This window comes from Aspergillus steynii (assembly GCF_002849105.1).
Source record: "Aspergillus steynii IBT 23096 chromosome Unknown P170scaffold_4, whole genome shotgun sequence".
NCBI lineage: Eukaryota > Fungi > Ascomycota > Eurotiomycetes > Eurotiales > Aspergillaceae > Aspergillus > Aspergillus steynii.
The window spans coordinates 333,531-345,078 of record NW_020194401.1 but is presented as its reverse complement, the minus strand read 5'-3'; the positions used below and the strand labels follow the sequence as shown (position 1 = coordinate 345,078).

At 48.4% G+C, this 11,548-nt stretch overlaps 4 protein-coding genes and 3 non-coding genes across 7 annotated transcripts; 5 read left to right on the top strand and 2 right to left on the bottom strand.

The window, feature by feature from the left end:
• Positions 1-484: 484 nt before the first annotated feature.
• Positions 485-2,692, bottom strand: P170DRAFT_464377 (MFS transporter). The gene is made up of 3 exons (XM_024852239.1): positions 1,519-2,692; positions 1,007-1,455; positions 485-954 (listed from the first exon to the last, which is right to left on the bottom strand). The coding sequence occupies exons 1-3, from the start codon at positions 2,428-2,430 to the stop codon at positions 687-689; spliced, it is 1,629 nt and encodes a 542-aa protein (XP_024704024.1). The 5' UTR covers positions 2,431-2,692; the 3' UTR covers positions 485-686.
• A 381-nt stretch (positions 2,693-3,073) lies between these two features.
• On the top strand, positions 3,074-3,146 carry P170DRAFT_t117. Its single transcript has one exon. It is a non-coding gene; the product is annotated as a tRNA-Met (tRNA).
• A 580-nt stretch (positions 3,147-3,726) lies between these two features.
• On the top strand, positions 3,727-3,800 carry P170DRAFT_t118. The gene has a single exon. It is a non-coding gene; the product is annotated as a tRNA-Lys (tRNA).
• A 61-nt stretch (positions 3,801-3,861) lies between these two features.
• P170DRAFT_436470 (amino acid permease) lies at positions 3,862-6,338 on the top strand. The gene is made up of 8 exons (XM_024849163.1): positions 3,862-4,380; positions 4,432-4,553; positions 4,610-4,737; positions 4,796-4,983; positions 5,036-5,146; positions 5,204-5,511; positions 5,562-5,762; positions 5,821-6,338. Exons 1-8 carry the CDS (start codon positions 4,286-4,288, stop codon positions 6,252-6,254), a joined length of 1,587 nt encoding a protein of 528 aa, XP_024704023.1. The 5' UTR covers positions 3,862-4,285; the 3' UTR covers positions 6,255-6,338.
• Positions 6,339-6,690: 352 nt separating this feature from the next.
• Positions 6,691-6,801, top strand: P170DRAFT_t119. The gene has a single exon. It is a non-coding gene; the product is annotated as a tRNA-Leu (tRNA).
• Positions 6,802-7,084: 283 nt separating this feature from the next.
• P170DRAFT_407397 (FPP/GGPP synthase family protein) lies at positions 7,085-8,174 on the bottom strand (the record flags this gene model as incomplete). The annotated part of the gene is made up of 2 exons (XM_024846681.1): positions 7,085-8,002; positions 8,055-8,174. The coding sequence occupies 2 exons, from the start codon at positions 8,172-8,174 to the stop codon at positions 7,085-7,087; spliced, it is 1,038 nt and encodes a 345-aa protein (XP_024704022.1).
• Positions 8,175-8,961: 787 nt separating this feature from the next.
• On the top strand, positions 8,962-11,009 carry P170DRAFT_494142 (uncharacterized protein; the record flags this gene model as incomplete). The annotated part of the gene is made up of 2 exons (XM_024854062.1): positions 8,962-10,300; positions 10,554-11,009. 2 exons carry the CDS (start codon positions 8,962-8,964, stop codon positions 10,889-10,891), a joined length of 1,677 nt encoding a protein of 558 aa, XP_024704021.1. The 3' UTR covers positions 10,892-11,009.
• Between the last annotated feature and the right edge of the window lie 539 nt (positions 11,010-11,548).

Sequence of the window (11,548 nt, the reverse complement as noted above, 5' to 3'; positions counted from 1 at the left end):
GCTCGGAGAATGCCTGCCCTTAGCGCTGACAAGATAAGCCGTTGGGTTGGGTTGCAGGAATGTCGCCGGACGAAACTAACCAAAGCCGACGGAATATGCAGAAGGACGCCACTTGCACCAAATTAGCGTGCATGATCGAATTGTTCTGCAGGTTATGAATAATCAAACGATCACACCTATCAAGACGCATTGATAAGCTCGGTTTTATTGGCTGCTGTTGCAAATCTCCCACTGAGCCAAACAAGGGTCAACCCTAGTTCACTGCGGTAAGGGTAAATTGCGTAATTCGTTATTCAACTGTTACAGCTGTGCAGGGACCACGTCGCATCCGACGTCGTAGATCCCCGATAATTTCCCTTAGGGGTCCAGCCAGCGCTAATTCTAGACTTTTGTTGATCAGAGTAGTTGTTACCCTCCCCTCGTTGTAGATTGCAGATACGGGGCCGTGTCAACGCCACCGGCAGTGTACGTCGGCTATTTGCGCACGATTGTGAGCCAAGAAGTATGTATCACATTCACGAAATATTAAGTGTGTATAGTTCCGGAGAAGATGCCGGAATAGAACCGCAGTAATCGTTTGCTATGCCAACGAATGCTAACGTTGAGTCCAAGCAGCCAATTCCGCTAATTTTGTTGTTGGGGAGGATTTCCCCGCCGGAGGAAATAAAACGACTAGGCAGAATCGTTTAAGCAGACTGTTTGACAGAGAAAGTCTCTTTTTGATCACCGGGTTCAGAACAGAGCCTATTGTGCTCGGCTATTTCTCTCATCCGGTCGTTCATTTCATCCAATTTGCGGGCAGATTCAGCCGCATATCGACAATGACGTCGAATTGCAGGACCGAACTTATAGAACAACCATGGAAACGGGAGACATGCGACCGCCAAGAATGCGGAGATGGAGGAGGCCCAGTGAATTCCCAGGTTATTGTACATTGGGGTCGTGAAGAGGGGACTGAACATCAAGAATCAGCGGGATAATGTCGGGGGTCACGAGTGAGACTTACAAGGCCGCTCCGAAAAGGGCACGGATGACTGCGTTTGCCGCAAGCGCCGAGGCGGCGTAGAAGGTATAGCCATCCACCAGGTAATTCACCACGCTAAGGAAGATCGAGACGTGGGAAAAGCCAAAGAACACCGTGCCGATCTGACACACGATCCAATGAATACTGCGGTAGTTGGTCCAAGCGAACCAAAACAATCCAATCGGGAGAGTGACCGCCCCTACCATGGAGGGGATCAGACGCGCTTCGGGGGGAGGCCGACCATAAGGAGTGCGATCGGCGAACTCCTTATATCGAACGTCGTCCAGAGTCGAATATGCACAGCCCAGGATTTGGCCAATCATCATGCCGACAAACGACAGTCCAGAGGTGCTTTGCGGCCATTGGCGATCCTGTTCGAATACGATCGGAAATGCGGCAAATTCCATGTACATGGTGCCATAAATAATGGCCTATAGAGAGGTTAATTTTTGGGGCTTACTGTCTGTTATGCGAGGAAGGAAAGGGCCACAGACCATATAGATGCTCAAAAGCATCACGATTGGTTCCAAGAACAATAATATCCAGGGACGCACCATGGTCTTTGTGAAAGTGGCGGAAGCGCTCTGCTGCGAGTTCTCCAATCGACTTCTATAAGCCTTTCCAGTCAGCTTGCTTAATTTCGCTGCGCGTTTCTTCAAGAGAAGGGGGGAATAGGTTTCTGGGATGAAACAGATTCCGACCAGGAACACGACCCCGTTGAAAATGGTCGTCAATCCCTGCACCCATCTCCACCCTTTCGAGACGGCCAAAAAGTCACAAGTGATGGGACCCAAGCTCGGACCCAAGAATGGTGCCCCAATAAACGCAATTGTAGCCAGTCCTCTGTCGCGCGCCGTATACATGTCGGAGACAACGCCTCCCGCATTCGAAACCGCCGAGGCGCCAAAAGCACCGGCGAAGAAACGGAAGACCAGCAACGCGCCTATGTTGGGACTCGCAATCGTGACTCCCGCAAACAGGGTCGTCAGACCGTAGGTCACGAAGTATATGATCTGGCGACCGTATAACTCCGAGAGCGGCGCCCAGATGGCGGGTCCGATAGCGAACGCAAGCACAAACAACGAGGTATCCGCAATGATCAAGGTATCGCTAGCCCCGAACTCCTCTTTGATTTGTGGATTGGCTGCCGACAGCGCGGAGGATGCAAAAGTGATGGACAGAAAGGAGGCAGCTTGGAGAAGGGTAATCGACCATTTCATCCAGTCCCGCATCTGATGGGGATCGCGAGGGTCCTCGGGCAGCCATTCCACCAGGTAGGGACTCTCTTCAGTGCCTTCACCCTCCCATCGATGCTTCAGGACCGAGTCCGTGATGGTTGTCTGCGAAAGAACAAAGCGATAGAGGGGAAGGTGCTCGCGTGGTGGTTTGCCTGTATTGTCGAGCATCTTGAGTATAGAATTATTGTCAGTGAGATTAAAATGAACAGTTCAAGCAATTCAAACAGATAATGACAGGCTCAGGGATGGGCCATCAGAGTGACTGGTCTGGATGAAATGGAATGAGGGAATGTAGAACCCCCGGACGATGGACGGTGATGAAAACCGATGGATTTTCGGATTGTAGAGATGGAGTGAGAGAAGAGAGGAGATGGGGGGAGAGTAGAAGCGCGAGAAGTATGCATAGCTAAGAACAATCAAGCGTTTATGCCAACACCGACCAAGGCGATCTAGGGGAGGGGAAGGAAAGAAAGAGAAAGTCGGGGAGATGGGTGATTTCTAATGCTGATTAATTGACCTTAGGAATCCGCACAAATCATCAACGGATTGAAAAGCACGAAGGAAACAAGGATGTTGACGCTGTTGGCGGCGTATTGTGGTATCCAGAGATATAAATGACGATGCCCTGTTTTTAAGGCTACGCCAAGCTTCACGGGGTCGTGCCGGTCGGGGCCAATCAGCAGCGGGTGGGCAGCATTTCCGATTATCTATGGATACCTACCTTAGTAGTAGATGGTCCGTCGGTTTTCTTTTTTATCTTGGGTTTTTGTGTGGGCAAGAGGTCAATTGGAGAAACGAAAAGCATCCAATCAGCATGTTAGCTCATGAGGAAGAGCGCCGGGCTCATAACCCGGAGGCCCCTGGATCGAAACCAGGACATGCTATGTCTTAAACTTTTTGCGTCGGCCCTTTCTAGGTAGCTTATGCATAAGTCTGCTTTTTGCCGACCCTGTCTAGTTCATGTGGCAGGTATATTAAGCATGTATCGACATAATTGTTCCTCAGCTTAGCATGTTCCAACTCTCCCGGGATGTCTCGAAGTACTAGGTATTCTGTAGATTCCAGGGCCAACTGGTTCCACCCCGACTTGTCTGGCTGCTAAACAATCCACGGTCATATACAGGGGTTGGCAGTAGTTTAGCCCCTCTAATATGCTTATTGCTTAGTGAAACACCATTTCGGTGGAGTCATAATGAAGATCCGTCTTCATACATGACCGCAGCCGAATCGCGAGACACAAGTATTTCCTTTCAACGCAATTGTTCAGAATAATTACATTGCGACACACTTGACACCATTCTTTCAACTTCCAGGGAGCTTAATGTATGTATAGCAAAGCATAACCCATAACGATCCCCTTCTAGCATGAAGTTATGAAGCTACCAGTAGAATGCCCAGCGGAGATTAGGCTTCGGTTTGACCATTAGGTCATATAGCACTAAACGTGAGCCGTTACATAACCAAGCCCGGTTGGCACAATTGGTAAGCGCGTTCGGCTTTTAACCGAAAGGCTGTGGGTTCGAGCCCCACATCGGGCGGTTCTTTTTTTTGTCCATGTTTTTTTGTCCATGTACAGTCGTCTTTTAGACAAAAGTCATCGTGGAATCGTCAAGGTCTTTCTTTTTCTTTTATTTTCTTTCTTCCTTTCTTTTTTTCTTTTTTCTTTTTTTTGAAACCATTCTTGAGGGCTTTGTGTTGTAAAATACTTCAAAAGTTGTCACGGGTTGTTGGTGGAGTTGACGCTACTATCCCAAGTGATCTCTGCGCGGCCATAGCGATGACGCGAGGCAATAATTGACTCTTTACTGATGTGTTTCTGGATTTCTAGAAGACCTTCCGGATTTCATATGGTTATACTTCTGTTCTGACGCCATGCGGTGTCAGCAAGGAAAGAGCTGGAGTTGTGGATTCCGCGCACCTTCCCAGAGTGCATGTCAGGCTCCCACTCAGCATCATTCTCAACTCTTCTTTGGATAGAGAATGAACTGGGACTTATTCAAGCAAAACTCTGACATTCGACGCTATGGAGATGCCCCTTGAGCACAAGCTCCTGAAGGACCATCGTCTCGGCATCATTGTTATCGGCAGTGCTCTCAGCACGGGTCTGCTTGTCGGATCGTAAGCAAGTCCTTTATCATGGTGAATGATATGCTGAGACTTTTCATGCAGCGGATTTGGTCTGGTACGAAGTGGTCCGGCTGGCATTCTTTTGAACTACAGTATCATTGGCCTCGTTGCTTTCCTAGTCCTCTCGGCTTTGGGGGAGATGAGTTCGTTTGCGCCTATGCCCAGTCAGTGGACAGCACTTCTGTCACTATTCTTGACTTTCTCTGATCTCTGGATATAGCCGGAGCCGGAGGCTATGCATCACGCTTTGTGGATCATGCTCTAGGTTTCGCCACGGGGTACTGTAATGCGCTCAAGTATCTGCTGTCGACTCCGAATCATCTCGTTGCGGCGTCATTGATTACGAAGGTACCATTTCAATCGCACTCCTGACGCATGGAACTGGCTGACAAGGTTTTATGAATAGTTCTGGGTGGGAGATACCATCCATCCGTCGGCCATTGTCACTGTTGCCTTGATAGTAGTCCTGATCATCAATTTGATCACTCTCAAGGCATTTGGGGAATTTCAATTCTGGCTCGCTCTGTTGAAGATGACTCTTTTGTGCGGCACAATTATATTGATGCTCATTGTCGCTCTAGGAGGCGGCCCCAAGTACGCTCCTTGTCCTACTTTTGTTATGGTGAATCTATGCTCACAGCTATAGTCGTGACAGACTTGGTTTTAGGTACTGGAAAAACCCCGGTGCTTTTGCAGGTTTTGATGTCGCAGGACCCAGGGGGAGGTTCTACCGGGCTTGGAGTACCATGGTACATGCGTATGTTGTTGATTCTGGCAGGGTCTTCTGGTTTAATTGCTGTGCTGACCCTCACAGTGCCTATGCATTTGGCGGGACAGAATTAGTAGGAGTGCCTATCACTGAAAGAAGGAATCCACGTACCGCGATGGCCGGGGCGGTTCGTCTAACCTTCCTCCGGATTTTCTCCATCTTCATCCTGTCGATCTTTCTCCTCGGGATGGTCGTTCCACACGATACTCCCAAGTTGGCTTTTGCGTCAAGCGCCCACACTACTGCAGCTGCCTCCCCTTTTGTGGCAGCGGTTGAACTGGCAAATATCAAGGGCTTGGATCATGTAATCAACGCACTGATGCTCATCTTCATCACAGCGACTTCTACCACCGGTCTGATCTCTCACTTTGCTTCTGGTGCCGCTGTTCTAACCCGATATTAGACTTCTTTCTGGCCACACGTACGATCTATGGTATTGCGCTGGATGGGAAGGCTCCTGCGATTCTAGCCAGGACGAACAGCCGCGGGACACCAGTTCTGGCAGCAGTCATTCCCTTTGTCTTTTCCCTGCTGGCATACATGAGTATCAGCGCCAACACGAAGACTCTTTTCAGTTATCTGATGGAAATGATCGTGGGTTTCAGTACGATTTCCCTGCTTCAGAATCTGACCAGTTCTCTTTCTCCCTAACTGCCGTATAGGTGTCCTCACCTGGATCTCTATCCTAACCACGCACATTGCCTTCTGCAAGGCTGTTAAGACCCAGAAGATTCCGTCCAATCGCTTCCCCTACCGTACGCCACTTCGAGAGTGGGGATCAATGATCGCTTTGGTCTTCCTGTGCATCTTCAACCTGAGTAAAGGCTCCGAGATGCTCAGTGGAAAGAAATTCAATTACCGAGTTTTCATTGTTCAGTACATCGGCATCCCTTTCTACCTCCTGTGTATCTTCGGTTACAAGATTCACCGGGGGACTCGTCGCGTCAGATCCATGGAGGCGGATTTGGCCACTGGTGTTTCTCCAGTCCCTTTCGAGGAGGAAAAGTCCCGGAAGAAGGAGGAAGACAAGATTAAAATGGCTAGTGCGACTGGTCTTAAACGCGTTTATCGGTGGTTTCTGTCGTGGTTTTTCTAGTATTTGACGCGATCGGGGAGCCGATTTTCTGTTTGTAGGCATCATAAAATTGTGGAAAGTGAATAATTAATCGCCAAGAAGGATGCAAACATGTATTTTATCTGGATTCGTACTGCTCTTTGTGGTGTTTATAGCCGAGATTGCTCCGTTGGACAGGAGTAGGTTGCAGCCAGATAAATATATAACTTCTTGTAAAACCAACCATAAGCAATACGACGCCACCCGTTAAAGATTTGCTAGCATAAATAAAATGAAGATGAAAAATTCTTCTGAAGTACTTCTACTTATTTAAAAAATACCCTTAAGGCTCAACAATGGTCATAAAACAGACAATCCTACCTACCAGTGCAAGCCATTCTGTCCTAGGCCGAATTCATGCGGCTCGACCAAGACCATTAGAACATGTAGCTAAAAAGTCCGGCCTTTCTTCAACAAGGGCAAGATGGCCGAGCGGTCTAAGGCGCTAGGGTCAGGTATCTGATCTTACATATTCATCCGAATATTCCTAGTCTCGAAAGGGGCGTGGGTTCGAATCCCACTCTTGTCATGTCTTTTTGGCGTTTCTTTTTTTTGCTCCCCCCGTGTCATCCATCATGCATCACACACACACTTATTGTTTCAAGATTTTCTTTTCTCATCTCCGGAGCGAGCATAGGTTTGCGCCGCCACATCATGAGCTTTCCATTGAACCAAGTCCCAGGCCCCGACATCTACCAGGCAACTTCTTTTCTACGGTCCACATGATTTGAACGACCCTCCAGACTAGTTAAGACATGGCAATCTCGTGGTCTATCCGGCGTTATCCGCAGAGTCCCCGAATAAACCATTGCTCAATTCGGCAACCTATGGACCATGCTGGTCAGTAGCTCAAAAATGCCCTTGCGCAGTCCCTCGCTCTCATTGACATTGGTGATTTTCTTTCGCAGACCACCCAAAACCTCCTCTGCCTCTCTTTCATACAACCGTGCCAATGGCAAAGATTGAAAGATCTCGTCCACCTCAGCAGCTGCCTTGTGCTCCGGACGACCGTATTTCTCGAGCATGGTATCGTGCCGATCGTCCTGACAGATACGCAGCGCTTGGATCACAACCCAAGAACACTTATTTGCCTGGATATCGGTGCCGACCTTGCCCGTGCGAGAAGTGTGCCCGAAGATATCCAGAAAGTCATTCTGGAACTGGTAGAATTGGCCCAGTGGGATCAGAATGGCCTCGGCTTCTCGCATATTGAGTGGCGTCGCGAGGTTCAAATACTGAAGCCCCAGAAGCACCGACAGATAGAAACAGTAGTATCCCCCCTTGAGGAGCGTTATATGTCGGTATTGATCTAAGGTCCAATTTCCAGGACATTTTTCTCGCGATGCAATGGCGTCTGCTTCCTGTCCGCTCTCCGTTAGAATAGTGATTTCATTAAAGCTCTCCAGCATCTGCAGGTAAGATGGATGAGTTCGAAAGTGGTTCTTCAGGAGGAAAAAGACCGCCGATTTGATGAGACAGGCATCGTTAATGGCAGTGAGCCCAACTTCTGGCCGTCGATACCAACAGATTTGGTTTCTGCGCGTTATGGACCCATCTATGATATCGTCTAGGACAAGGAGATAGGCTTGCAGCATCTCGACGAGCCAGCCGAGAATGCTGAGGTCGTGAAATTCATCGACCGACAGGGGTCTTTCTAGTAGTATGTATCCGGTTTCGGGCACCGATAGGCCCCGGAAGAGTTTCCCGTTTCGCACATTAGTATCGAAAGACTGATCGATGATGTCAGTATAGGGATACATGTGTGTATGCTAGATACCGTACCTCTTGGACGTGTTTGATGGCATCTGATGGGAGGCCAATTTGCTTGAAATAGCCGGTCATCTCGTCAATCAAATACTGCAGAACGGCGTCAAACTCGGCACGGTTCGTAGTAAAATCCATGACGTATGCTCGTGGAATGATTAAGCCCGATCAGTAATACTGAAATGAGAATTGAAGTAGGTAAATTAATTTTGAACTTTTATTGATTCATCTGACGACGGAATCAATATTTTTGAGATGAGCTATTATATTATCAGGCCCTGGACTCACCACGAGTGGTTTATTTACAAGATATAGCCATCCTGCCGGTATACTTGATCCTGTTACACTTGACCCTGTTATACGAGATCTCGTGCGTACAGATGTTTTTATTTGGAAATAGTCTCCTTCGGTAATTGATCTCGCCCTGTGACCTTGAAATTTTGAAATCGCTGAACGGGACGGAGCCCTAGAACCTTCAGCCACCGGGCTTACGCCACCGCTCTACAAACCCCGAAACTGATCCTTGCATAAAATGACTACGTAGTGACGAAAGGCATATAGAATAGTGCCGTATTTCCCTGGCCAACTCATGTGAAATTCTGGATTCAGAAGGGATCTGATGCATCCTTGCATGCTGCATCGTGCATCGTGCATCCTGAGAGATAATATCAGTATGTGGCTTCTTGCATAATGTACCTATATCATTAGTTGGCCGGGAAATAGCTTCCAAAGTCAGGGATGAGGTCTTGGAGTCATGGGGTATGAGGGACTCCAGAGGAGAGATAGCGAATGAACTAATCTTGACCATGGGTGACTAAATATCGAACCATGGCATCAGATTTAAATCCCTGGAAAGCCTCCCCTGAGCTGCGAAGTTTTCACCACTGTATCATTTCCCGGTTTCTACAGAAGCAGAAATCCCAGCATGCACTCTTACGCCCCCTTTGAGGCATATCGTCTCCCTCCGTTAGATCATCTGGCCCCGCATCTTTATATGACTTGTTCGGCATCCTTTCCGCTTCAGGACACCGCGAAGGGCATCTCAGCACTTGAGGAAGGGGTCCACCACCTAGTGAACAATTTCCCATTCCTCAGCGGAAATATCGTCTCGACGAACCCCGCGGGAAAGGTGAACGTGCGAGAGGTCCGCCCCAGCAATGCCCAAAGGCTAAATGCTTGTCCGATGCTCTCTAAGAAAGCCCACCCACAGAGCATATCATGTCTTCGGGACCCAGAATTCTCCCACGATAATTTCTCGGCTCTACCAAATGTGTTGAAAGATGATTACAATCCATTGATTCGGTTCCAGGCTAACGAAATGCGTGATGGAATTATATTAACCACGTTCTTTTCTCACGCTGCGATTGACGCAGTAGGGTTCTCTAATATCCTAAGTGCACTTGCTTCGTTCTGCCAGTCTAGGCCAAATCCTGCACTTCTCAGTTCATCCAAAGAACAGGAGCGCGCAAGACGCAGAATTCATGCCATTGAACAAGGGATTATGGCAGTCTCGAATGAAAAGGGGTATGGGTCTAATTTTGAGTTAAGCTCAAAATGTACTGGTCGGAAACTAGTATTCCAGACGACCAAACTGGAACATTTGAGAGAGATGTGCCAAAACTATCACGAATGGATATCAGACCAAAACAGCGAAGCCGAACCGGTATCCCTCAACGATGTGGCGTCTGGTATTATTTGGCTGTGCGTGGTGCGAGCGCGCGCGAAAGCAAATGGTCCGTCGTTCTCAACAACTCAGCCTTCTTTCATGGCAATGGCACGAGATATCCGGCTCATGCTCGGCGGTTTGATCCCTAGGGATTACCTGGGAAATGCACTGGTATTTCCTTCTACGTCATACCCAGTCTCGGCAATGCTGGAGAAAGCGTCAAGCATATTTGGCCCAGTCATCGATTTAGCCTTTCGTGCTCAAAAGACACGCAAGAGTGTCGATGATGACCACGTCAGATCTATTATCGGCCATGTCCAAGCCAGTCATGATTGGGGATCTTTCGGATTAAAATTACCGGAGGTGGGCTTTAGCAACCTCCGGCATACCAACTTCTACGGAATGAATTTTGGACCGAATCTGGGATATATGGACCGCTTTGAGGTGTCTGCTCCTCAAGCTGCTGGACTATGCTGGTTTTTGCCAGCACGTACTGCTAAGGAAGGACCGTCGTCTCCATGGGAGCTATGCCTCGTGCTTGAAGAAGATGCTTGGGCGTATCTTGAAGCGGACCCATTGATTCAGTGGGTGTCAGGAGGTAGACTTTCCAAGTTATAATGTTCGTTAGATGCCAGGGGATAGAACTCGATAATGGTAATGAATTGACAGAATGCTTCTATAGCTAATTCCAGAACACATAATTTATTAATTTGATTTGTTGATATTCTGCCGAACAATCCCCTGATTTCCAAAAGATACGTGCGGGCACGTGATGAATGGCCGGCATCACCATGACATCGATGCGCCTTGTTAGGTTATTCTAACACACCAGCTACTTACCTTCCTGCAAGAAGCATCCCAATATATTTGCGAGTTCATGGCCGTCCACAAAGGAGAGAAGGCAAAACGTGCCAAGTTTTCTCCACCTCCGGACCCTCCATACGTAGATTTCCCATTATGCGCGGTGTGCCAATGCGACTTCGTCGCAAACACTCCCTACGGCTACAGGCTATACGACTGTAAACCTAGCCAAGACGCTCCCTACGGATACTGGCTATACGACTATAATCCTAGCCCAGGTCTATATCCAGCGACTGATGTTGAGAACATGATATTCTGGGACGTCTCCGAACGCTGGACTCTCTACCGAATGAGTACTGTGACATACCTTGATCCAAGCCACATTTGAGAGACACGATGCTAACACCCATGCCTCCGTAGTCGTCTTCAATACCCAAACTCGCCAGTACCACCTCACAGGAATTGCCCAATGGAACAAAAAAGAATATGACCGGTTTACAGTCCCCTGGGATCCAGAGCAAGGGGTGGTAGGAATTCCTCAAGAGAACGATCCGCAATTTGTCTCTCCCGCGGTGGTAGACTTACCATGGGATGATATCCAAATGACACCTGCGGATGGCCAGGAAGTCGTAGGCTACCTCATTCATCCTTCCTGCTGGCGACTGGCCCAGATGTGCCTGGGACAGAAAATGGAGGGGAAGGGGAGCCTAGGGCTTCTTTCTCGTGTTCTGCAAAGTAAATACTTTAGCAAGAGGTATGAGCCCGACACGATCGCGATAACAGGAATGATAGATACTAAGGGTAATATGCTTTCTTTTGTAGTCCACTGTGCTTGCACCCATCTATATTGAGCACCCCTTCTGACTATTTCTATTCCTCAGAGAATCCTATCGCCTCTGACCGCGTCCGGTCCTTGATTCGAGAAGCCAGAGTGGGGGAGTCTGGTGAGAAACATCGACTTCGAGTGTCACCCAGACATCAGCCTGTTGATTCACGGTTGGGATGCTTGCCTGCAGAGATTCAGTATGCTATTATGGATTAATTG

Bases quoted from the DNA above. Each gene is read 5' to 3' on its own strand.
- P170DRAFT_464377 (XM_024852239.1), bottom strand. From the start codon at position 2,430: ATGCTCGACAATACAGGCAAACCACCACGCGAGCACCTTCCCCTCTAT. The intron at 1,456-1,518 runs GTCTGTGGCCCT...ACCTCTCTATAG, and splicing joins TGCTTTTGAGCATCTATATG to GCCATTATTTATGGCACCAT. The intron at 955-1,006 runs GTAAGTCTCACT...CTTGATGTTCAG, and splicing joins GCCCTTTTCGGAGCGGCCTT to TCCCCTCTTCACGACCCCAA.
- P170DRAFT_436470 (XM_024849163.1), top strand. From the start codon at position 4,286: ATGGAGATGCCCCTTGAGCACAAGCTCCTGAAGGACCATCGTCTCGGC. The intron at 4,554-4,609 runs GTCAGTGGACAG...CTCTGGATATAG, and splicing joins TTCGTTTGCGCCTATGCCCA to CCGGAGCCGGAGGCTATGCA. The intron at 4,984-5,035 runs GTACGCTCCTTG...TCACAGCTATAG, and splicing joins GCTCTAGGAGGCGGCCCCAA to TCGTGACAGACTTGGTTTTA.